This window comes from Neopsephotus bourkii, unplaced genomic scaffold, assembly GCF_033783945.1.
Source record: "Neopsephotus bourkii isolate Nb327-2 ecotype Australia unplaced genomic scaffold, CSIRO-AGI_Nbou_v1 NB_53, whole genome shotgun sequence".
In the NCBI taxonomy this organism is placed as follows: Eukaryota; Metazoa; Chordata; class Aves; order Psittaciformes; family Psittacidae; genus Neopsephotus; species Neopsephotus bourkii.
The window spans coordinates 4,283,838-4,307,896 of record NW_026900570.1 but is presented as its reverse complement, the minus strand read 5'-3'; the positions used below and the strand labels follow the sequence as shown (position 1 = coordinate 4,307,896).

The 24,059-nt window shown below is 38.8% G+C and overlaps 1 protein-coding gene across 2 annotated transcripts in view; it reads left to right on the top strand.

Annotated features, from left to right (window-relative positions):
• Positions 1–24,059, top strand: part of PTPRN2 (protein tyrosine phosphatase receptor type N2) — a 652,626-nt gene that overhangs the window by 589,385 nt on the left and 39,182 nt on the right. For both annotated transcript variants that reach the window (XM_061349404.1, XM_061349393.1), the window contains 3 exons: positions 2,150–2,297; positions 10,286–10,359; positions 18,558–18,635. In XM_061349404.1, coding sequence (XP_061205388.1) covers positions 2,150–2,297; positions 10,286–10,359; positions 18,558–18,635 — 300 coding nt within the window. The remainder of the gene's footprint in view (positions 1–2,149; positions 2,298–10,285; positions 10,360–18,557; positions 18,636–24,059) is intronic.

The following is a 24,059-nucleotide window of genomic DNA, read 5'->3' as shown; positions in this document are numbered from 1 at the left end:
CCTTCATTATAGAAAAGAAGCAATCACACGGTAGGTGTTTTGATTGTATCTGGGCCAGCACTATGTTTTACCTCCTTTAGAAACCTTTCTTTTAACACAATATATTTCTATGTCCTTAAAGATATCCTTTCTGGAAGTGTCACTTCTTGAATTGCTTTTCGGTAACAAGATTGATTTACAAATCTCTTGTAAAGACACACACACCCAACAAACCCTGCACAAAACAAAGCTGTGTGTCGGGAGCTCTTTTGTAGCATTCAAGCTGCAAGAGAGAGCAGTATCCTGCTTCGCTGGTCGGGTGAGAAGCATGGTGGAGTGACAGCTTTAGCAGAACTCCCATTTGGCGGAAGACAAGCTGCAAGCTTTTTGCACCTTCTGTTAAACCTGCTGAGAGGGCATGAGAGCCTTTCTTCTTTAAAGCAAGCTTGGGGAGAATTCAGCATAACAGAGATTGTCTGAGTAAAAGGTTTTCTAAGCAATTAAACTGCTTTTTGTACTTTTCAGTGAACCCTTTGCACGACCTTTTTCTACACAAGCTTTTTTGCTGCAGATTGGGCTGTATTAGTGAGTTCTCCATCAGGAGCTGCTGTGACTGATGTTTGGGCCAGAGCCACTCACAGCCCTGCTCCCGACCCCCACCCAGACTCTAAGCCTGGCCCCTGAACTGTCCCTTTTTTAATCAGTTTAAGGGTGTTAACTTCCATATATCTTGCTCAGCCAGCCTGTAGCAGACCCCTGCTGTAATGTCACCTGTCCCTACCCTCCCTTCAATCCTGACCCGTAAATAAGCTCTCATTCAGCTCATCATCCATCCTTAGGCAAAGCTCCATGCACTCCAGCTGGTCATTGACAGAATGAGCGATACCCCCTCCTTGTCTCCCCTGCCTATCCACCATAAAAAGTATGTACCCTTCCATTGCAGCACTCCAGTCATAGGAGCCATCCCACCATGTCTCAGGTGATCCCTGTAAGATCATAGCCCTGCATGCATGCAGATGTCTCTAACTCCTCTTGCTTATTCCCCATGATCTGTGTGTTTGCATAGAGGCATTTAATTTGGGCCCACAGTGAAGCTGACTTACTGGCTGGAGTAGCTGCAATTCCTTTGTGCTGCTCTTTAGGTGCTCTCCTACTGTCCTGCAATCCCCCTCCAGGCTCTGGGCATCTCTTGCTGGCATTGGTATCAGACTGGTAGGGGTGGGATGGATTGGGGTTCCCCTCCCCTGGAAAGATGACAGGCTGTATAAGGTAATTTGGCTGTATAAGTAGGCTTAAAGCACCAGGTGATCACTTGCTTAATTTTGACGTTAAAGCAAGGGGAAGATTTCTGGTTTTGCCCACCATTCCTCCTTTCCGCTGTCTTCCACACTTCTACTTGGGTGATTTTCAGGGGCAAAGGAACAGGTTTCTATTTCACTTTTGGCAAACTTTGGAGCCCAATTCCTGGTCCACTGCTGTAGTGCATCCCTAGGTTTGGGAGATCTGCAAAAACTTAAAACCTGAACCAATATAGTCCAGTGGGCCATCATTTTTGCCACAGCCAATTCATTTTTCTTTGGTGATGCTTCTGTTGACTTTACTGAATACCAGGTACAGTCTTTAGCAACATATATTAATATTAACACCACCTTCTCAGTTCAAGGCCATCTCTGTGCAAGACCGTGTGCAGGATGAGTGCCTAATGACCTGGTACTTGAGCCATGAAACTTCAGCCTGGCAATTTTTTGATTCTGCATCCATTGTGACCTTCATATATGTTTGAGGTTTTGTTTTAAAATCCTTCGGTTTGACATTAGCTGCTGTTGTAGTATTTTTTATCAATGGGCTTTTATTTCTTTTTCATTGCCTGATGGAAGAGACATTTGGGCTTACTTTTTCTAAGTACTAAAAAAGAAATAGCTTTCCCCTCAAGCTCAGTAGCTGGGGGGTTCATGCATTTGTTCTCTGTTAGCACTGGTACATGTTAGCATTCTCATTTTGTATAGCACAAATAAGCTTCAAGTTAACTGTCTGGAGTGAGTTAGCCATATAAGACTGTTTTGCCCCCAAAGCTTAAGGTTCTCATGGTTTCCATCCTGAGATACACACTTTCTGTTCATCTTTGAGCTTAGCTAAGCTAATACTTAATACAGTGTTCTTTTAATTCCAGTCCTACATGGAAGATCATCTGAAAAACAAGAATCGTCTGGAGAAAGAGTGGGAAGCTCTGTGTGCTTATCAGGCTGAACCAAATGCCACCACTGTTGCAGAGCAGGAGGAAAATATCCAGAAGAATCGCTCACGGGCTGTAGTACCATGTATGTACACTTTAATTCAGATGATTGCATTTGAAGTTCTTGAAACTTTTCTCAGTACCCTTTGCAGAGTGGTTTGAAAGCTACAGATGACAGGTGAATATAATACACAATATATGTGTACTAGAAAACTGTGGCTACAGCTATGGGCTGATTTCATAACCTGTTGTCATATCAGACACTGTTTACCTCCCTGTAAATTGCATATATGTTACAAAAATACACAACTATGTCACATAGCACTGCTGCTGCAGCTGTGCCATCCCATAAAATTCAATAGGCAGTGCTTTTCAGTGCTGGAATATACTTTGTGTACAAGGGTGGCATCTGTAGCCATTCAACAGAAAGAAGTTTGGTTTGTGTTTAGACAAGTTGGTATCATGTCCATCCAACACTAATACCAGCAATCTATAATCATGGCTAGATGATCTGTTTATCAGATACTCAGCTGTACTGAATGAGCCCCTTTAGGCTTCAGTGGATAAGCTTGCAAACTGGTTTCTCAATCTCTGCTAGGCTTAGGATAAAAAAAGAGAAAAAACAAACCAACCAAACAAAAAGAGCAGCCAGTGTTTATATGACTAGAATCTGCTCTTTCCTGTGAGCAGACACCTTTCTCATCTTGAAATAAAGCAATGCTTTCACACACTTTATTAAGCAACCAATGAAACAAAACTGAAACTGAGATAATATGCACAGTCCACAGCAACAAAAATACCCTTAACCAGTGTGCCCACAATCCAGCTGGGTAGCTTAGCAAACATAGAAAGCTATTTTAATTTTTAAAGTGCCCTGAAAACATTTATTTCCCCTATGAGAGCATTGAGTAAGTACCCTTTCTCCTTTAGAAATGGGAAAATGACAGGTAACACATTAAGTAAATGTCAGAGCTGGATTTAGATTGAAGATTCTTTGGAAGTACATGGTAATTTAACTGAGCCCATCAGTTCTTGCATTATAGTTCAGCAGGGTTTGGCTCTCTTTTTGGCTCTTTTTGCAATACTTTGCTGTTTAAGAGAGGATTACAGTAGTTTGGTGATATGTATTCATTCTCCTGAATAAATACAGTGCCGGTCAAAAGCCTTCTGGGGCAACAGCAACACTTTACTGACTTCCATATGTTTTCTGTGGAAAAGTCCCAAAGAAGTCATGAAAGTTGAAGGAGTGCAAGACTTTCTGTGCTCTTCTCCATCCCGAAAAACTGGCATTTAACTGACATGATAGGGTGTGAAAATGGCTCCATGATAATATGAACTGATCCAAGTTAATCTTCCTGCTTAAAGTGTTCTTTTCAGTGTGGACTTTACAGTCTGACCATCTTAAGCTATTCCAAATCTTTGCTCATAAAAGAGTTTCTGATTGCTGCCTTGGAGAAATCATGAAAGCTACAGGTGTTGCCAGAAATAGATGGTGGTTATTCAGCTGATGCAGGAGACATGTCTGCATGACTCAACAAGCAATAAGACAGGGATCCTCACACCATTCTAGCTCTGAATCCAGAAGTGTCATAGCTGATGCAGTGCTAAAGAGCAGATTTTTATCTTGGGTGTCATGCCACACTAGAGACCTGAACTATTCTCAGAGATAAGATAGGCAGTCTCTTTTCATCAAATTGTACCATGTGGATGAATCAGCCTACGTTGATCAGTCTTCAGTTGACAAGTCTCTGCCTTTGCTTCTTCCATGGCATATTGTTATGCCTGTTCTTCCGATCGTTGAGTCTAGACTGAATCAGTACTACCTGGGAAAGTATTTGGAAATGGGCAGGGTGACTGCAATTTATCTAATTTAATTAGAAGTATTTTAGTATGTTTAAAATCCCTTAGTGATTTCACAAGGGTAAAATGCTGGGTTTTGGCTTTGTTAGACTGTAGAAGCTTATGTTATAGCTATTAGTGAGCTGTGAATTTTTCTTTTTGACTGAATTGCACAAAATTACCTACCCTCACTTTCTGAATTTGCTGCATACTGGTAAACAACTGTTATATCCTTAAAACTACTTTGATGATGGCTAGAGTGTGTGGCATAGAATTTAAAAGATACTAAATTTTGACAAAGTGATGGTTATCGTAGATTCTAAGATTAGATAGAGATGAGAAAGAGCCCAGTTTGACCACTTTTTTTTTTACCATTCTTGACATGAAAACTATAGCAAAAAGTCACAGATTTGCTTCATAATAAATTAAAAAGCAAAGCTGATATGTTTTTGATATGCTACAGAGTTGTTATGCTACATTCAAAGTACTCCTAAAGAGTAACATCTTGCTGGCATTTCGTTGGCCCTTTCATATTGATAATCACTGTGACAAGGTAGAACAAGACTGCCAATTCACTTGAAAGATTTCATTTTAGGAAAGCTTTAAAGAAACTTTAATATCATGTTGTATTTACTTTGCATTTTTCTTTGTTAACCAATCTTAAAATAATATGATATTATTTTTTACTGATTACCTAACTGATGTATTTTCTAGATTAACATTATCTTTAATCTCACAATTTTATCACAGTTTACTCTTATTCCTATCTTCTGTACTTGCAAGCAGCTTTTAAAATACTTGACACTGCACTGAATTAATTACTAGTTAAAAAAATTCTAACAATTGAAGTAACTCTGACCTTCTAGATTAACAAAACTGCATCCTTTTATCCAACCAACAAGCAGATTGCCATAATTTAGGCCAATAGGATACCTTTTTTTCAGTATGAACACACAAGCAGCTCCGTATGTTGATATCCAAAAAAAAAATCTTTCCAGGTTTTATCTTCTCTTCTTGTACCTTTGCAAAATAAATCTCGGTAGTGTCAGTACTGTATGTTCTAATTTATGTATACCATAAACATATGCAGGTATTTTAAACATTTGACAAGCAACCTTTTCAGTAAACATCTGTCAAAAGCTGTCTTCTGTAGTAGTGCCCATGGGTCATGGTATGTATTAGAGCAGGCTGCTTACTGCTGTGCTTTGGTTTTCCTCCAAAGGAAAGCAAAGTGTCTGGGGGCAGAGTGTGTGCCCAGGTGTGAAGCTTGTGTGCAGTTAGAGCACAGCCAGGGAATGTGCGCCAGGAATGGGAACACCTGAGCAGAGGGTACTTGCTCTCGGTGTGTGCACTATCCGTTTCAGTAATGCATGTGAAAATAATGCTGTGGAATCAACAAACTTGATTTCAATTCAGATCTAAGAAGAGTTACGTTTTGCAAATAACCTATGGGCAAAATAATTATAATTAACAAGTTATGATTCTTTACAGTCTTCAGCCTGCTCCACTTTTTCTCCTCAGTAGTTCTTGAATTTCCTACTTCAGTGTAGTTCTGGACAGTGCTTTGTATGAAAAAGAAAAAAAAAGAAGGTATCAAAAAAGTGTCAGTCTAGATCTACCTGTTTGGCTAGTTCAGGTCAGGTGAACTGTCCCTGCTTCCTACCAGCTTCCTGTGCCCCTCCTCCCTGGCAGAACATGAGAGGCTGAAAAGTCCTTGATCGGGATAAGCGCTACTTAGCAACAGCTAGAAACATTGGTGTGCTATAAGCACTGTTCTCAGACTAAAGCCAAAACAGAGCACTTCAGTAGCTACTAGGAAGAAAATTAACTCTCCCACCTGAAACCAGGACATTGCTTTACACTGAAATTAATAGCTCTAGGATGCCTTCGTCTATCCTGTGTGAGCTTCAGATGCTGATCCAATCGGGTACAAGTCTTTAGGTCTTGTGTCATACCTGTTATCCTTGTGCAATGTCTCATCTACTCTCCAGCTTTTCAAACAGTATGACATGTTTGTATTTAGCCAACTAATCAAGCTCCATTAACTTTAACCTAGTCCATGTGGAGATATCTGTACATGGACAACAAGACTTAGCTTTCTCAGTCTATAAATTGAGTATATATATACTGCAAAGTCATGTGTGTTTGCTTTATATTTTGTCTGTTATTGTGTATCCTTTATACTTCATAATTTATATTTTATATCAATATCCACCCATATGTTTTGCTTTTCTTTTAGCTGTGACTTGGCTGGAGCGATAGCAAATGCAAAGTAGTTCAGCATTTAGCAGTAGCTGTTGTAGATATTTGAAATGATGACTAGTTGTAGCTTGGCCAGATCGCAGTAGCTAGTAACAGCATTTGTCTTTTCTCTCACTTCCTTATTATTGTCCCGCTCCCTATTCATCTTTCTTGTTTTTTAGACCAGTCATATATCTTCCTTTTCTATCATCCCCTTCCTTTTATTTCCTGCTTTTCCTGCTTCACTTTTTTTTGCTTCTGACATAATCAATATGCAGTTTACAAAAAAAAAATCTTGTACATTCAGCATTTTCCCCACAGTTGCTTATTGTTAACATAACAAACTGATGTCCATGGTATCTTTTTTTATTCTTTCTTCTTTTTCTGACTGTTTCTGAAGAGTTATTATGCTAGTTCCTAGAAGCTTTGAGGTGATAACAGGCATAGACAAGCACAATCTGTTCATTGTCAATATGAACGCTTGATGATGCAACTAAAGCACACATGGGTGCAAACTTGATACAGGCAGAAAACACATGTACAACCTTTTTTACGCACTTTTTATTTTTTCCTGAGCACAAAGACTCACCACATTTTCACTGTTGAAGACTTAAGATGTCTCACCCTCTGATTAACCCTCCATTGGATAATGATACAGCATGCTGAATCAGTGGCTCTGGACAAAACACTCTTTAAAAAAAAAAAAAGATCCTGAAGTTACTGATCTGACTCTTGATTTTTATTGGACAGTCACACTGACATCTGTATGCTGAATCCTGATGAATCATTGTCTGCTCTCTCTCCCTCATCCCTTTGAGAGCATTTAATACATTTTCTTTGGTGATTAGTTCAAACACTTTTGCTGTCCAATGAATGGGGCTTATCCTGAGCACTTACTTAGCTTAAGATGTATGAGAGACCACTTTCAGTGCATGTAACTTGCCTATCTTCTGCATAGCCAAAAGGTTTCAGAGCTGTAGTTCTTCAAGCACTTTGTGACAATGCTCATGATAAATCTTCCTATAAAAAATCTTGGCTAGCTCCAGGATCTCAGATGACATAAATGCATTTCTACATTTTGGATTCTTTGTGCAGTGGTGCCAAAATAAGGTGGAAATGAACAATGTGTATAGAAGTGTCCCCTTTCTCATCTTCTTCTTCCTCCTGTTGTGTTGAAACCTAATCAGAGGAAATATTTTATGTGAATAGTAAAGAAAGGCTCTTCATTCATTTGACATGACTCGTTCACCTCTAATCATACTCCAGGAGGAAGCTGCTCATGTTGGTGGGTTGCATATTGTTGATGAGGTTGAGTGACTGTAATCAACGTTTGTACAAGCACGCCTTTGTCTTGCTCACATATTGAACTGACATGACATTACTGGTGAATAAACCTAAGCAGAGCCCAAACCTTCTGCCTCTACTTTCCTGTGTGGTACTTATAACACTTGATAACTCATTTATTGTTCCTCATTATTAAAATGATTGGTACTTAACAATTTAAAAAAACAACTTGTAATTCTGCTGTTAAGAATGGTGTCACAGGCCACAAGACAAGATACCAAGGAGGGCAGGGTGTATTCCTGTACTTTTATTTTATCTATTTGAATAATTGGTGGAAAGATCCTTTCAAAACATCAATATCCATGTTCAGCTTCAGAGGGTTACAGAAAGGGCAGCTCCAAAACTTCTCACCACAATATACGCTGCAGGGTGGGTTTGCTGAGAAGTATAAATCATGTTGGTTATGTATCATGTATAAGTTGTTTGAGATTCATATCTAAAGACTTAGACATCTCTCACATAAATTATCTGCATGTGGTCTGGTATTTCTTTCTTTAGTCAGTGGAAAGAAACGGGCACTTCTCAAGTGCAATTTGGTCTGTTTGAGAAAGCTAAATCGGGAAGAGATGATTCATGACATAGAAATATTTCTTTTCTCTTAGCAGAGTGAGTCTAGATGACTGGAAGCGATGCAGACATCTGCATTGTCACTGCCTAAATACGAACAAATAGAAATCATCCATTACATATGTCCTGAAGTTAAAAAAAGGACTGGAGCTGGGGTGTACCAACTCTAAACATAGTTGAGCTAGCGCCAGTAAAAACACAAGTTAAAAAGTACTAAAAGAATCAAGACAAGGGGCAAACATGAGTAAGTGTCCTATGTCCAGAGCTTCTATTTACTTTACTGGTGGTGTCTGAACTAGCTACATTTCCAGCAGTGTAAGATACCTCTACATGCTCCAGCCATACTTTTAGGTGCAGTTATCAGCATTTTCTCTCTTCCATGATCATCTCCCAGTCATATTGTCTCCCCACATCACTAGCATAGTACCACACAGCACTGGTCTTTGATCAGGACAGATTAACTTACTGTCCAGCTCTCAACTGTACATTGATGTTCCTGCTGTTCATTTTACAGAGAAGCCAGGCAGATAAAGTCCATCAGCTTACTACTTCCATAACCCTGAAAATGCAAGTGTTTTCTATAATACTAGTTCTTTTCTAGTTATCTCTCTAGTTTAAAGCTTAAACTTCTTGAGCAATAGAGTCCCCTTTTTCCTATGAGATGTTGTAGTAGTGCATGATGCTACATCTCATGAAGACATCCTTTCTGATACTGTCTCTAAAATATCTTTGGGTTTCATGTAAAGCATTCGACACTGTTCCACACAACATTCTTGTCTCTAAATTGGAGAGACATCAATTTGATGAATGGACCACTCAGTGGATAAAGAACTGGCTGGATGGCCGCACACAAAAGGTTGTGGTCAATGGCTCAATGTCTGGCTGGAGACCAGTAACGAGTGGTGTCTCTCAGGGATCGGTGCTGGGACCAGTCTTGTTTAACGTCTTTGTCGCTGACATGGACAGTGGGATTGAGTGTGCCCTCAGCAAGTTTGCCAATGACACCAAGCTGTGTGGTTCGGTTGATACGCCGGAGGGAAGGAATGACATCCAGAGGGACCTTGACACGCTTGTGAGGTGGGCTGATGCCAACCTCATGAAGTTTAACCATGCCAAGTGCAAGGTTCTACACCTGGGTCAGAGCAATCTCAGACACATCTACAGGTTGAGCAGAGAGGAGATTCGGAGCAGCCCTGTGGAGAAGGACTTGGGGGTGCTGGTCGATGAGAAAATGAACATCAGCTGGCTTCAGTGTGCGCTTGCAGCCCAGAAAGCCAACCGTATCCTGGGCTGCATCAAAAGGAGGCTGACCAGCAGGTAGAAGGAGGTGATCCTGCCCCTCTCCTCTGCTCTTGTGAGACCTCACCTGGAGTATTGTGCGCAGTTGTGGTGTCCTCGACATAAAAAGGACATGGATCTGTTGGAACAAGTCCAGAGGAGGGCCATGAGGATGATCAGGGGGCTGGAGCACCTCCCATATGAAGATAGGCTGAGAAAGTTGGGGCTGTTCATCCTGGAGAAGAGAAGGCTGCGTGGAGACCTCATAGCAGCCTTCCAGTATCTGAAGGGGGCCTACAAGGATGTCAGAGTGGGACTCTTCATTGGGGACTGTAGTGAGAGGACAAGGGGTAATGGGTGAAAACTTAAACAGGGAAAGTTTAGACTGGATATAAGGAGGAAATTCTTTCCTGTTAGGGTGGTGAGGCACTGGAATGGGTTGCCCAGGGACGTTGTGAATGCTCCATCCCTAGCGGTGTTCAAGACCAGGTTGGATGAAGCCCTGGGTGGGATGGTTTAGTGTGAGGTGTCCCTGCCCATGGCAGGGTGGTTGGAACTAGATGATCTTAAAGTCCTTTACAACCCTAACTATTCTATGATTCTATGATTGTATGATTCCTGAGTCAGGCTGTGATGCCATGACTGTATCAGGGCTATGTGAGATTGGGAGCCAGAATATCCTTTCTGATATTTACCATTTGCCTATCTTGAAATGCACATTAGTCTGACTTTGAATTGTTTAACTTCAAATGTGTATAAAAATACTTGTATAAAAACTTTTTTCTCTTATTTTTTCCTTTGCAGATGATCATTCCAGGATATGTCTGAAAGGCGAAAGTAGCCACGACAATTCAGACTACATCAATGCTAGCCCAATTGTAAGTATGGTAACCTATGTGAAATAATTCAAACAGCCAGTTGCTATCTTTCCTTTTTAAAATATGCTAACTTGAGGCACCTAACTGCTCAGGTTGTGCAACCTCAGGTTTTGAGCATCTCACAACTCTGATGTCTTGGGCTGTCCTTTCAAACTGAAGAGAAATAAATCTTCTACATATGCACGCATTACCCTCAAATTTTATGTACAAAGAAAACAGTCACTAGATAGTCATAGTCCTACCTTCTAATACTGTCAGGTTTTCTGTACTTTGCATTATTAATCTATGGATTATAAAATTCAACAGTATACCCCTAGTGCAGCTTTTCCGTTTCTGAGGACATAAAACTTTCTTCTTTTTTGCTAGCTCCAGTTATAGAAAGAGTGGTTTCTGTAGGCATGGAGAGTTGTGCTCCACTGGCTTCTGAACTTTTTCTGCATCAGGAAATGACATTTCCTCTTACCTTTCTTCCTCTGTTGCCCTTCAGATGCATAACTTGGTGTTTCTGTAGCTTTCCCAGTTCTTCTCTGAGCTTGCTGTTTTGAAAGAGAGAATGATATCCTTTACCAATTGTGTATTCATTCAAACTTCAAAATATGTCAATCCACTTTTTGCATCTGGATACTCCAGTATGGACCAACTGCCCTTTCTCACCCTATGCAAGCTGAAGATGAATCCTTTTTTGTCTGTGAAAGATGACAGGGAGAAAAGATCTCTATTTTTAGATGCAAAACATGCATGATAGAGCCAGTAGCATTGGCCTGTTATAGAATCTCAATGAAAGTGTCATGATATCCATTTGAAGGGGGGAAAAAGGCACTGTGCCTTAAACCTCTGTAAGGCTGCTTGTATTGGAGTCACTTTTGCTCATGGTTCTTATTCACATTAATTAGGCACTAAAAAGTTATTACAGGGAAACTAAGAAAGAACTTAGAATGGGGACTTAGATCTCTCTGCAGTGGGCTTTGTATGCCATTACTGGCTCATTTTCCTGGGGAATATCACTCCCCCAGTTAAATCACTTGTGTGGGTAAGGCAGCTGGCAATTTGCAACAGCATGAAATTACAGCTTGTTTCCTTCCAACGTTGTTGACAATACTTCTTTAAAAAAAAAAAAAACACAAAAACAAAAAAACAACCAAAACAGAACTCTCTAGAAACTGTTCTCTGAGCTTTGTCTATTAATTTCAGCAGTGTTCAAAAGCTTCATTTCCTTGAACATACGAAAATGTTTTATTCAAAGGAGTTAAAAAATACACAGAACCCAAAAAACATCTTTGGGATGCTTTTGTCTTTGACTTAGGGTAGAGGGGAAACCAAAGCACCAGCATGCTTCAGGGATTGCCAGCTGCTGTTTTAGAGCACAGGGGTAGATGTGCACAGGTTAGAGCAAGTTTTGGACTACTTTTAAGTATGTCTCTTAGTAGACCGAACTCTAGTTGGGTCTCTGAGGATATATATCCTGCTTATAAAGTCATGCACCAAAGTCCAGCACCAGTGCTTCAGTGCTCTGTGTCTGCCAGTCTTCAAGGCATATTTGGTGAGTTATGTTTGGTCAGTAGATGCTCTGAGGTTTTGTGGCAAACACAGGAGTAGGAGGTGTTAAACGGAAGTGAGATACTGTATTCTTGTAAGAGCTTGGTTGTAATTTGCATGACTACAATATGATGCAGAAGTGGAATTGCAGCATTTGAAGATGGTGCTAAGCCAGGTGGAGTCTTGGCAGCAGTACATATACCGTGTTTTTGCCAAATAGCCAACATAGGCTTCTGCAACCTGCCCCAAAGTCTGCGGAGACTGTTTCTAGTGCACAAATTTAGTTGAAGAAGGGGAAAATATTTGCATGTCTGTATATGGCTGTTGCAATTATAATTCTGGATTATAGTGTATCTATCTGTTCCTGTAATTAAACTGAAAAGTACTAGATTAAGTAGTGTTGGGGGTGGAGAGGCAGGACCAAGATATCCCGTTAACATAACTGTGAAGAGATTTGCTTTGTCAGGATGTCTGGAGCTAATTCAGGCAGAGGGACTCTGCTTCCACAGCTTTAACTCTCATGGTCTTACAGGGGGTTGTAATTTTGCCTTTCCATCCAGCATTTAATAAGGGTATTTCCTTCTGCAAAGTTTAAAAGCATTTAATTTGTGTAGCTTTCCCAGCTTCAGGAGTTTCATTCAATAAACTGAGTCACACTGATAAAGCAAAATTTCTGATGGTTGTCTTTGTATCTCTTACAGAATTATTTCTATGCCCAGAGATAAGTGCTTGCACAAATATTTCACTGAAATGGGACAAGCACCCAGTGTCTTGCGTAGCCATGAAAACCTGCTAAGATAAACTCTTGAGTTCCTCTTCTTCATGGTAGGACAGGGACCTTACTCTGTGGGAAGCAGTGCCACAGCCCACATTTCTGTAGATGACCTGTTATTCCAAGGCTACAGAGCTCCAGATAGTTTTGTGAGTCCATTTTATGAAGTCAGTATTCATTTTGCTTTCTTGAAAACATTAGATAAAATGTGTGTTTCCTGAAGGTGATGCAGTGGGAAGCTGGTAGAAGGAAATCACCACTTTGAAAGCCCAGAGTTTGGAATTCCCTGCAAACTTTCATTTCAAAATAAATTAAGTATTTTCAGATTAGTATGAACATAATTGTTAATTTGGTATAGTTTTTGTATAATGAGGTAGAGTATACAAGTGGCAGAGACAATCAGTCTGTGTTCTCTCCACCTCAGAAGCCTACTTTTATTATACTGGGCACTTGGTCCTGCAGTATTTACTGTGGCAGCCTAAGCTAGACATACGGCTGCTGTTTATTTGAGATCTTTTTTATTAGCAGATACACATTTCATCAACGTCTTTTATGTGTACAGTGGTCATGGAGTCCCAGGAAGTCTGCCTTTAATCGCTCTTGCAAAAATCCTACCACTTCTTTCCCTCAGACAGCTGCCGTTCAACTTAAATAACCTTGGTAATTATAATGTCGATACAATGATGTTCCTGGTGCATTTTTTTTGCCTCGCAGTGCTTGGGTTAGGAGTAAGCATTGTAGTGACCTGAAAGATGGGCATTAATAGCACAGGATCAGTATGGTCTGATCTGACTGGAAGCGACTTTTTCCTCACTGCATGTGTGAGCTATTTGGGAGGGGAAGAGTGTAAAATAAAGTAATTATATTTGAGCTTCAGAAAGGGAGGCTTCCAGTCGTGTACATGTGCTGGGTATCTCCAGCTTCTGGGTCAGTGGTCCAGTCTCCAGCTGGGGCTCACTCAACCTTAACTTAAGTCTAAATGAGTGCAGCAGTACACCGTAAAAAAATCCCTATGCTAAACAATGAGCTGGCCACCTGCCCACATGTTTCTTCCTTTTAAAAAATGCTACCCCCCTAAAGACTTCCTTTCTCTCCAACATGTTGTGAAAACTGGGGTCAGATTGATGGCCTCACCATGGCTGGGAGCGGGTGAGGATAATCAGCAAAGATTTAGTCCAAGTTCTTCCCATCGGTCTTTAATTTCACTGTAGTGTGAGGCCAGGCAAAATGAGTCTTTAGGATAAATTTGCAGGGTAGAAGTGAGGTAGAAATCTGTTTCCCTCCTCTCTGAAATAACGTAAAGTACTATGATAATAACTCTGCTATCGGCAGCTGAATGAAAGGCTTGCAATTACAGCACAAGAAGACCCTGACTGTGCAGAATAAAACTGTGATAATTACTTCTGTCATATTTGTACTTAGTCCTCATTAAATTTCAGGAAAATCATCCAGTAGTAAATAATGTGCAATCTTTGCTTTTAAATCAGAGGTCATGAAAGTAAATGGGAATTCTGTTTTTCCTCATAGGGTGTCTGAAAGAGAAAAAAATCCCATCAACTACATTTAAAAACTCAGTTTGCTTATTATTGAAGACACCAGACTGAGGAATGTCATTAGCATGACAGTTTGTTCAAACACAGCATACAAATTTCATCACCAAGAATAGACTCTGAAATTCATAATGGCATTCACAACCAGATTTACTTCTTTCATTCCATTAGGGGTTTTAAAGGAAGGATTTAAAAATTGGTTTAAATTTTAATTCAAACAGGAAGATGAGGACTAGTCTACCTCTTTAATTTGAATGCTGAGATGAATTTGATTACAAAGTTCATCTGCATTTGCTGAATATGCTTTCTTTTACAAAAACAAATATACTTTTTTACTTTTAGAGTCTGTCTATACTCTGTTAGATAAATATATGAATCAAAGGTTGTTGTTTTGGTTTTTTTCATTAGAATCACATTAAATCTGGAAACTACACAGTACCTTGAATCCATATGTATTTTTAAGGTGGTAATTACAGTTAAGCTTTATTTCTGTCGTATTTGGTCTACACTGGATCACATTCTGTTCACATGCGATTTAGGAATATTTCATCTGGACTCAGAGGATTTAGATCAAGGTAAATACGGTGTGACTGAGACCACATCTCTCTCAACATCTTTCTGTGTGGAAACTAAGAATCTGACAAACTGGGAGGGAAGGTAAAGGGCAGGAATGAATTGGTGTGTCTTTTACCTGAGATTTCAAAATGGTCATTGATGCCTATTGACACTTTTACTTCAGTTTACAGTTTAGAAGACTATTTAACAAGAATCTACATGTACCACTCTTTAGTTGAAACACAATAAATTTGAGGATTTACACCCAGAATGTATTGATTTTTCTATATTTCATCAGCATTACAGTGAAATCATGCAGCAGCATGATGTCTACCTGGACACTCAACAAAATTCAGTTCTTCAGGAAATCCTTGCAAAATCCTAGGATAAAAAAACTGGATTGTAGAACCCTTGAAGCAGAAATCAAAGGAGTAGCTTTTATTCTCTAATAAAGCAACGGTGGGATTTTTGTCTGATACTAATTTCACAAAGGTGCAACTAATTGTGATACTGTGTTCTTTATGTATTTTCCTACTTTAAGGTACTGTAAGTCAGCTTATATTATGAAGCCCTATAGAAAAACACAACCGGTGCCAGTAAAGTCTTCTGAAGTTTTTCTTTTACAACAAAAAATCTGAATGCTCCTCCTTTTTGTTTCCATTTGCTTTTGATATTGGTAGTGACTGAATCACTACAGTCAATTGCATGGTCAGTTATAGTAAACCTTGATCCCTTTCTTTCTGTAATACAAAATCATGGAAAAATAGATTGAAACATTATCACCAGACTTGCCTTTGTTGTACTGCAGCAGAAAATGAGAATTCCACCATAGTAGAATAGTGGTAATAATTGCAGCTTTTTCTTTCCAAAAATGGCTGTTTGATCCAGTTCTGATGTAATCCTTGTGAACTTTGTGCTTTGACAGAGGGGAAAAATCTTGTTCTTTTTGAGCAATAACTATTAGGGTGATTTTTGAAGGTTGTCTTGATGTAAAATGTTAACAAACAGTCAGTTTTTTGTTTTAATACTTGATAATATGGAGCCTGCTGTTATCTGTTCTTCTCTGAAGAATAAATTTTGTTTTGTGAAGTGAGAAATCTGAGGGATCCTTAAAAGAAGATAATGACTACTGACATAGAAAAAAGCCTTTTACTTGATACTTGATTAGTTAGTTTAAAACCCATTACTGACTTTATTTCTTTATTCAAACTTTTCTTAACTTTGATAGATTAAGATGCCCTTAGTGTTCTTGGTGACCTTGAGAGAATAAAAAGGAACATAACAAAAACATTCAATAATCATTCCTTGCAGTCACCTACTCACATTCAATTAAATGTGACCAGAATAGTGATTTTCCCCACTTTTCTTGAAATACTGGCCTTTAAAACAGTACGTATGATAGAAAATTGATGAAACCAAGAATTTCTTTTAATTAGTTTAATCTTTGCTCTTATTTTTGTTCAGCTAAAGATCATTTAATAGTGTGATAGGGCTTTCTGCCATCTTCTATTTGCTTCAAGCAAGAAGAGTTTCTGCTCATAATTGTTTTCTGTGCAACACAATGTGCTTGGAATGTAATAATTGTAATTGTCTTTTGAATTATTGTAAAACTGCTGATACACTTCACTACTCTGTGCTTATTGTAATGTTTGCCACGTTCCAGCAGCACCTTTGTGACAGAAGTTGATTAATGCTGAAATGCCAAGATTGGCCTATTCTTGATTTATCAGCTGAATGTTAAGAAGTATTTCCTCCCATGACAGCACTATTTGAATCATCCTGGATTTCTTCTGCCTTTGTTTTCTGGCATGTCTACATATAAAAGAACTTAGTTGAAGAAGAAATTCAAAATAAGTGATTATTTTTTATAAAGTTTGGTGTCGTCACTGTCGGTTACATTTCTAAGTCTGGCTCTCGCCTGTTAGTCAAGTGACATAATTTTCAAGTGGATGCAGCCTACAACATTTTCCAGTGGGAGCAGCAAGTCCTCCACAATGGAGGTTCAATTTTTCTAAGTTAAGATTTTTAGTTCCAGCATAGGAAAACATTTAAGCACATGATTAAATCCTATAGATATCTCTGGGTTTCAAAACAAAACAATAACAGAAACAATTTCTTCTGTAATTGAGCAAAAATATAGTTGAAACTTGACTTTGAACTAAACACATCTGAAAACAGCAGCAAATGTGATTAAGCAATGTCTCAATTAAAAAAAAAACAACCACAAAAAACACAACAACAAAAACACCAAAACAGTTGCCCATTTTGAAATTGTTCCTAAGGTTTTTTCACTAATACTGCTTCTGAAGAAAGCTAGTGTTTCCCTCATCTCAAAATACCCACAGTAGTAAATGTCTTGCTATCAGAATTGCTTTTGTCAAAAGGCAAAGAAAGCAAGCTTGAAATTTGTTGTGAGCAATTGCTTGTTGTGAAGAGTTATTTGCTGATAAGAGAAGCATCTCAGTGAAGCTCAGAATAAAATGACGGTATTATAGACATCCTGGTCAAGGTTTTTTATGTCTATGGGTGGTGAATCACATTTTAGCTTTTATTATAAATGAATTCAGTAACTTCATTTTACCTGTGTTGTGTTGTCATGGTGAATTTTAATATTAAGTCCAGCTTAATTATACATCAGAAAATTAGAAGCATAGAAGTGTTCTCTTCCTTTTTGCAACATTCATCATATTGTTGTTCTGTTAGAATAAGTTACATCTGTTCTTTTATGGTTCTTCCCCCTTTTATGTTGCACATAATTATGAGGTGCCTTCTTTTATGCTGACATGTACCATCACTGAAAATTTTGATAGGCTTTGAATGAATTCAGTAGATGCCTGTTAATGCAAATGTGACTCACATTCATTCTTATTCAGATCTTTACTTATAGAACAGAATCATGTATTAAGACAAATTCCTCCTTCAGCTACATGGGTATAAATTAACTCTCGCCAACTTCAGTGTCACCAAGTCACACCCGCACATCTGAGAGCTGAACTGGGTCTCTTTATGTTCAAAGTTTTGTCTTGCTCAGTTCAGGGTTAGAATGAGTTTGTTTGGGTTTTAATCCTATCAGCAGATCTTCTTTTTCGGCAGAATGGGCCCTAAGGTTTAGAACCAAGAAAACCACCCATCAGTTCGAAAACATTCATTGTAACACACTAATCCTATTTACTCTTGATGGCTTTGTTTCTTAGATTCTTTATTTTTTCTGCTCAGTGAATTTTCTGCTCCTTGAATTAAATGTAATAATTAAGGTCTTTAAGTAGAACTTCCTCTATTGAGGCCAAATCCATTCATTTAGATAAATCAGCTAACCGGAAAAAGACAGAATCTGAATGTGTTCTCCATTTTTGCTGGTTTCCAGTTACATGTGCCCTTGACTGGCATGGTGGAAGTGGAGAACATATTTAGATGTGTGGAGCATTCTTAACACTCAGTGTAGAAAAATGTTTCAAATGGCTCTTAGGTTGCTATGAAACCATGAGTACTGATCTCAAATACCTTGGTCAACCACCATAAATGTTCTTATGCTCCATATTGAGGATATAGGATATTGCTTATCATGTGTGCTGATAGTCATCTGGTAGCATCAGTCTTTTGTGGGAAAAGTTCTCCTCTGAGCTTACAAATAGAACTGAATTTGTTTGCTTGCCAATAAAGGATGCAGTGACATGGCAGTCCTTCAGGAAGTCCCATGTTTCATCACTCATGTGCTTTCAGTCTCTAGCACAGCAAGGGATTTTCCTTTAAATAAACCCAGTCTGTGTTCTCTTTCCTTATTCCAGATGGACCATGACCCCCGAAACCCTGCATATATTGCCACCCAGGGCCCTCTTCCTGCTACTGTCGCTGACTTCTGGCAGGTAAGGTAAACAGCTCTTTGAAAACTGAATTTAAGTTACAAGTCAAATGTTTTCCTATGCTTCTAGAAACGTAAGGTGTATATAAATATGTTGTGTTTGAGCCACAATAGGTGGAAAAACCTGTGTTCAAATGTCTGTTTAAAATCTAGGGCAGTCAGGATGAGAAGCTGTGGTGATGCTGTAGATCTAGTACCCCACACTACATTAAAGCTCTTTGGCTCACTGCATTATTTTTCTGAAGGGAAACTGAGTGCCACAGCTTGCAAAATGGTTCTTTTTCAGAGAACTTAAAAGTAAATCAAAACAAACACCAAAATTATCTCCCCTGTGAGGAGTTTTGAGATCTAAGAAAAGCAAGAAAAGGTATTTGTCCCTTGAGCCATGGCCACCGTCCCTGGAGGTATTTAAAAGATGTGTAGATGTGGTGCTTGAGGACATAGTTTAGTGGTGGACTTTGAAGTGCTGGGTTAACAGTTGGACTTGATGATCTTAAAAAGAAAATAATCTTTTCCAACCTAAACGATTCAATGATTCTGTGATATTCAAGCCATTTATGTATATGACAAACCCTCTAAAGAATGCTTGATCTGGAATTTATATTGAAAGCCTCAGGCCAAAATATTCATATTTTAGTGCCAGGTCTCCATAATTAAATTACAGCCAAGGACTGGATGATTTTCAGAGGGCCTGACCTTCTTAAGAGTCTAGCCAGAAGTCATTGTCATTCTCCAGATCAAAAAGGACCTAACACTATGTGCAATGAATTTTTCCATTGAAACCTATTTCTCACAGGTCCCAGTTCCCCAAAATGCTTGAATTCTTATGTATTTTCCTTACCACAGGTAGACAACTTAAAGGCTGAGTTAAGATCCTGCCACATAAATTGAAGTAGGTGCATAACTGCAGGACTGGGTCTAAAGGCAGTAGTTAGTGATGCACAAATATGAGCTTACTTTGCATGCAGTATTTTTATGTGCTCGTGCAGCTCTAAGATTTAGACATACACACTCCACCAGGCTAGGTGTGTGCAACTGACAGATATGCTGCGTTCGATATTCCTTTGTAAGTGTATAAGTGTGCCTGAAAGCTTACCAAGGCTGTTTGGGGAGGAGGCCAACTGAGGCTTATTATCAACACAAACATATGTTTTTATCTTTTGTTTTGTATTATGAATTCTGAAACATTTGTTCTGAAGATAAAGAGCGTCTATGTACAAATTTCAAAGTGCTATTGTGTTCTAGGAGCTTGCATCAGTTGAAATCATCAACTCTCTCCATCTGCACCGCTTGGTCTATGATTAGAAAGTGTTAACTGATCCTTATTGAAGATGTTTTTCATGTCACAATTTCCTACTATTTCTGATGAGGAATCAGGACATTTTCAAGCTTGATTGTGGGTTCCTGGATATTTAAATGCTCAGTCTGAGGTATTTTGGGACTGCTTCTTAAAAGTGCAGAGCAAATGGTTTCTTCTTGAAGTGAGTTGAGTTGTTGGTCTGACTTAAATTTTCAAGTAACTTGTGGGGTTTTTCTTCATTATTTGGTAATTAGACATACCTGAGAACAACGATTTATTTTTTATTTTTTTGCTTGGCAGGTGAATTCCTTATAACAAGCATGATACATGACAATGTGTTTCTTAAATTAAACATGTGAAAATCCAATACCGTGTTAGCTGTTGTGTAATGATATGTTACAATTCCTAAGGCCCAGGATTTTAAGTGTATATTTTTGCATATTTGTATATTTATATGTTGTTTATTTGCATGTGCAGCTGCACCTCTACATGTTAAAAAATATATATTCTCATTTTTTAGAGTCATTTAAAAAACCACACTTTGTATAAGCTTTTTTTGCTAATGCAGAAATCGGAATTAATCATGCAAACAGAGTATGAAGGATATATTTTGTTCTTCTCCCATTCCAGTCTGAACAGTTAAACAAACTGTTTGTACAGACACAGAGAGTAGAACTGAAATGTTATTTCTGTGATCCAATCAAATTCCTTCCGAATATCCTTTGGTAATCAAAAGGTCTCTTTCTTGACTTTCTGTCTTCATGCTGTTTGTGAGTATGGAGTCTTCACTCTGCTTCACTTTCCTTCTGCTCTTTTTAGTGATTTCTCCTCCCGGTTATCCAGCAGTGAAAGCTCATTCCATCTCCCCACCAGATCTGATGTAAACATCTCCTCAGAAGCCATTTATTTGGCAGCCATGGTTCAGCAATTGCTCAAGTGAGGCTATGTGTCCATTTTTGATGTGATATTCTTTTATTGTTTCTTCTGTCAGGTTCCATAGAAAAGTTTGTTTCTTACATTTGTTTTTGTGATGTCTCTCGCTTCAATCTACCTATATTAGATTAGTCTGTTACCCACTTTTCTTAAACTTAAACTTCCTGCAGATCACACATCAATGTGCTGGTTACTGTCCCAAGCTTTTTACGTGGCCTTATGGTACCAACCAAGTGTAATAAACAGGCCAAGAGAGATTAACTCCTTACAGAAGTCTGCATCCATTACCACTGACCTGCAGTAGGTCCATTGTACAAGTCGAAAGCCATGGCTTAAAATTGTTGTGGTTTACACCCAGATGTAGGAGCAAAATTTCTGTTACTTTTTCACCAAACTGTACCTATCTTAAGGTAAAGCATGGGCAACCTGCGCTTGCTGTGGAAAATAGAGTATTAACTCCTGTCAGGGCAGAATCCTTTGATGTTTACTTGAGTACATTTTTTGTGTGTCATTTATACAGAACATGGTGCTGCCACCAGGGATTGTTTAACGATTCAGTTATTTATTCCTGATACATCTTCTCGGTGGTTCTCCTCCCTCTCCCTCCTCCACTTAATACCAGCTGTTGCTTTTCTCCCTTTTTGTGTGCTCAGTGAAGCAGTTTTCTGACTGATAGTGAGAAAAGTGACAGACTCCAGAGATACCTAGGACTGTTCAGCTGTTCCTTGCCTAAATGCACAATGTCATGCTTTAGCAAGTCTAACAGAAACTCTTGGAGCTTGGCATCACCTTCTATGGCAATATTTAGTAGATATATTGCTTTCTACTTTTTCCTGAGTCTTAGCTGCTAAGATTCCCAAAAGTGTAGTTGCATGGTGGGTACCAGCCACTCCATTTTATGTTGGAGTTGCTGAAGCCCCAGGCTACCGCAGTAAGAAACTGTTATAATTGTTTCCACTCCTGTAGACATTTCAAGCTGATTTCTAGAAAACACTTGTCTAAAAAGCAAGCTTATTACTTGAAGGTATAAGACAGCTTTCTTGCCATTTACACAATAAATACGCATAATGAAATCCAGATATGCATAATGAAATCCAGACTGCACCTGATTTGTCCTGTCTAGATTTCATGTTCAAATTCCAGAAATACAAATTCTAAACCTATTTTCCTTTAGACTTGCATTAAATTCTTCCACCAATCAGTGACTATGTCTACATTAGCAAGCAGCATAGCCCACTAGGATTGGAGTTGTAGAGAGTCACAGTACTTACTTTGTAGGTTTCACTTTAGACCAACTGTTCAGTGGTCTAGTGGATCAAATGCCTGTTGCCAGGGGAGAAAGCTACAAATATATTTGGAGGAAGCTTCTTCCAAAAGGAACTTAGAGCTCTAAAACTGCTCTGCAGTGCCTGCTTCTCTTCATCTCTGTCATCTATGGGACCATGTGGTCACTTCCGTTATCTCTATTTAAGACCAAACAGATGATGTAGTTTAGAATAATCTTTATTTCTATTCTTATTGGCAAGCCTCTCTAAAACCTGTTATGTTAATCCAGTGCCCAGTACTTTTGTGCAAGTGACACTTAGTAGACACTTAGCAATCAAATTCCCATTTACCATTTTCAAGTTGCTCAGATCTGTACAAAGATCATGGTTAGGTCAGGGTCTTCTCTTTCCCAAAATGGACAAAACTTTTTCTTAAAACATGGATGATGCTTTTTCCAGGCTTCTCTTGTTATTAATTTTTAAAATCATTCATACTAGTGATGAGCAGATTCATGCCTAGTACCACTATGGAACTAGAAGGGGACCAGTTTCAATCATCTCACAAGTGACCACTTCTTGAAAGATTATGTCTTTTTTTGATAAGGTGAGGAAGAAGAACAGGTTTTGCTCTTGAATACCATCTAATTTGGGCACTAGAGCTGGCCATTGGACTCAGCATTTTCCGTACACCTTTCTATTTATTTGGGTTTTCATGTTGACCTGAGAGAGATCAGCTTGATGGAAGTTTTTCTTTCAAAGATGCAGTCTTTGAGCTGGAGATAGTCCAAACTCCTGTATATTGGGCATTTTCAAATCTTGCTCAATTTTGTATATTTTGGAAGAATTATGGTGGTAAAAAAGGCAAGAGACTTACTCTGTTTTTTCTAATGGTGCATCTAGGCATCAGACTTCCAGAGCTGTGTCCCTCCAGTTTATTTCTCCAGCTCCTTCTATTCTTGGCACAGCTTCTCTAAGTCAGCAAGTGCCAAGTTAGTTCCAACTTCCCTGGCTTACCTATTTCTTTGAAAACTTTCTAGCCTGCAGGAGTTGTGTTGTCAGTCATCTCATTGATCTATTTTGCCACAGGGTTTCCTAATCTGTTTGGATACTCTATCTTTGCGGCTCAAGCAGAGATTTCATCTCTGCCTGCATGTCATCTCTTAGACTGCTCTGGAAATTTTCCAGCTACTACCTTAATTAATTTTTAGAAGCTTCCAACTGATTTAAGTCTTCCTTTAATTTCATCTAGTCTTGTTTTCATCTCTTTTTACCAATTACTACTTCCGAGAGATACCTCCTTCATTGATTCTATTTTGGTTCAGTGGGAATTCCACCTTATAATTCCCTTTCTTGAAAACTGGATGCCTCTTCTCACATGGTATTAATCCATTTTTACCTGAGTAGCTAAACAATTTGCCAGGTCTGTGGGTTGTTTTCTTCTCAGCTGGAAACAGAATTCGTCCTCAGGATAGGGTTTTGCTTTGTTATAGTTCCATTTTATTTACAAAGAAAGTACAGAGTTTTATTTCCTTGGACAAAGACAGAATCAAATAACAGGCAATAAATTCTTTTTTCCAAACCTCCTTCACCCAGTGTTTTACCCCCAACCTCTTTTTCAGCTTTTCTTCTACCAGATCACAATGTTAGTTTGTTGAGCTGTGCTGGGGGTTTCTTTATTCCTTTTACACATTTTTGCTGCTTATCTGGATTAATCATCTTGCCTTGATTAATGCCTCTCTCCCTGCATTAAGCATATCAGTTTCTAGAGAAACTTATGGGTCCATATGCTTCACGTTTCTCTTGTTTTTGATGATAACTTTTGTAATTTCAGTTATCAGGCTCCATAAAAGAGTTTGCTTGTTTCTTACATTTATCTTGAATGAAAGGTGATGATTTTGTCCAGCAGCTTCAGTGAGATTTCACTCAGCTC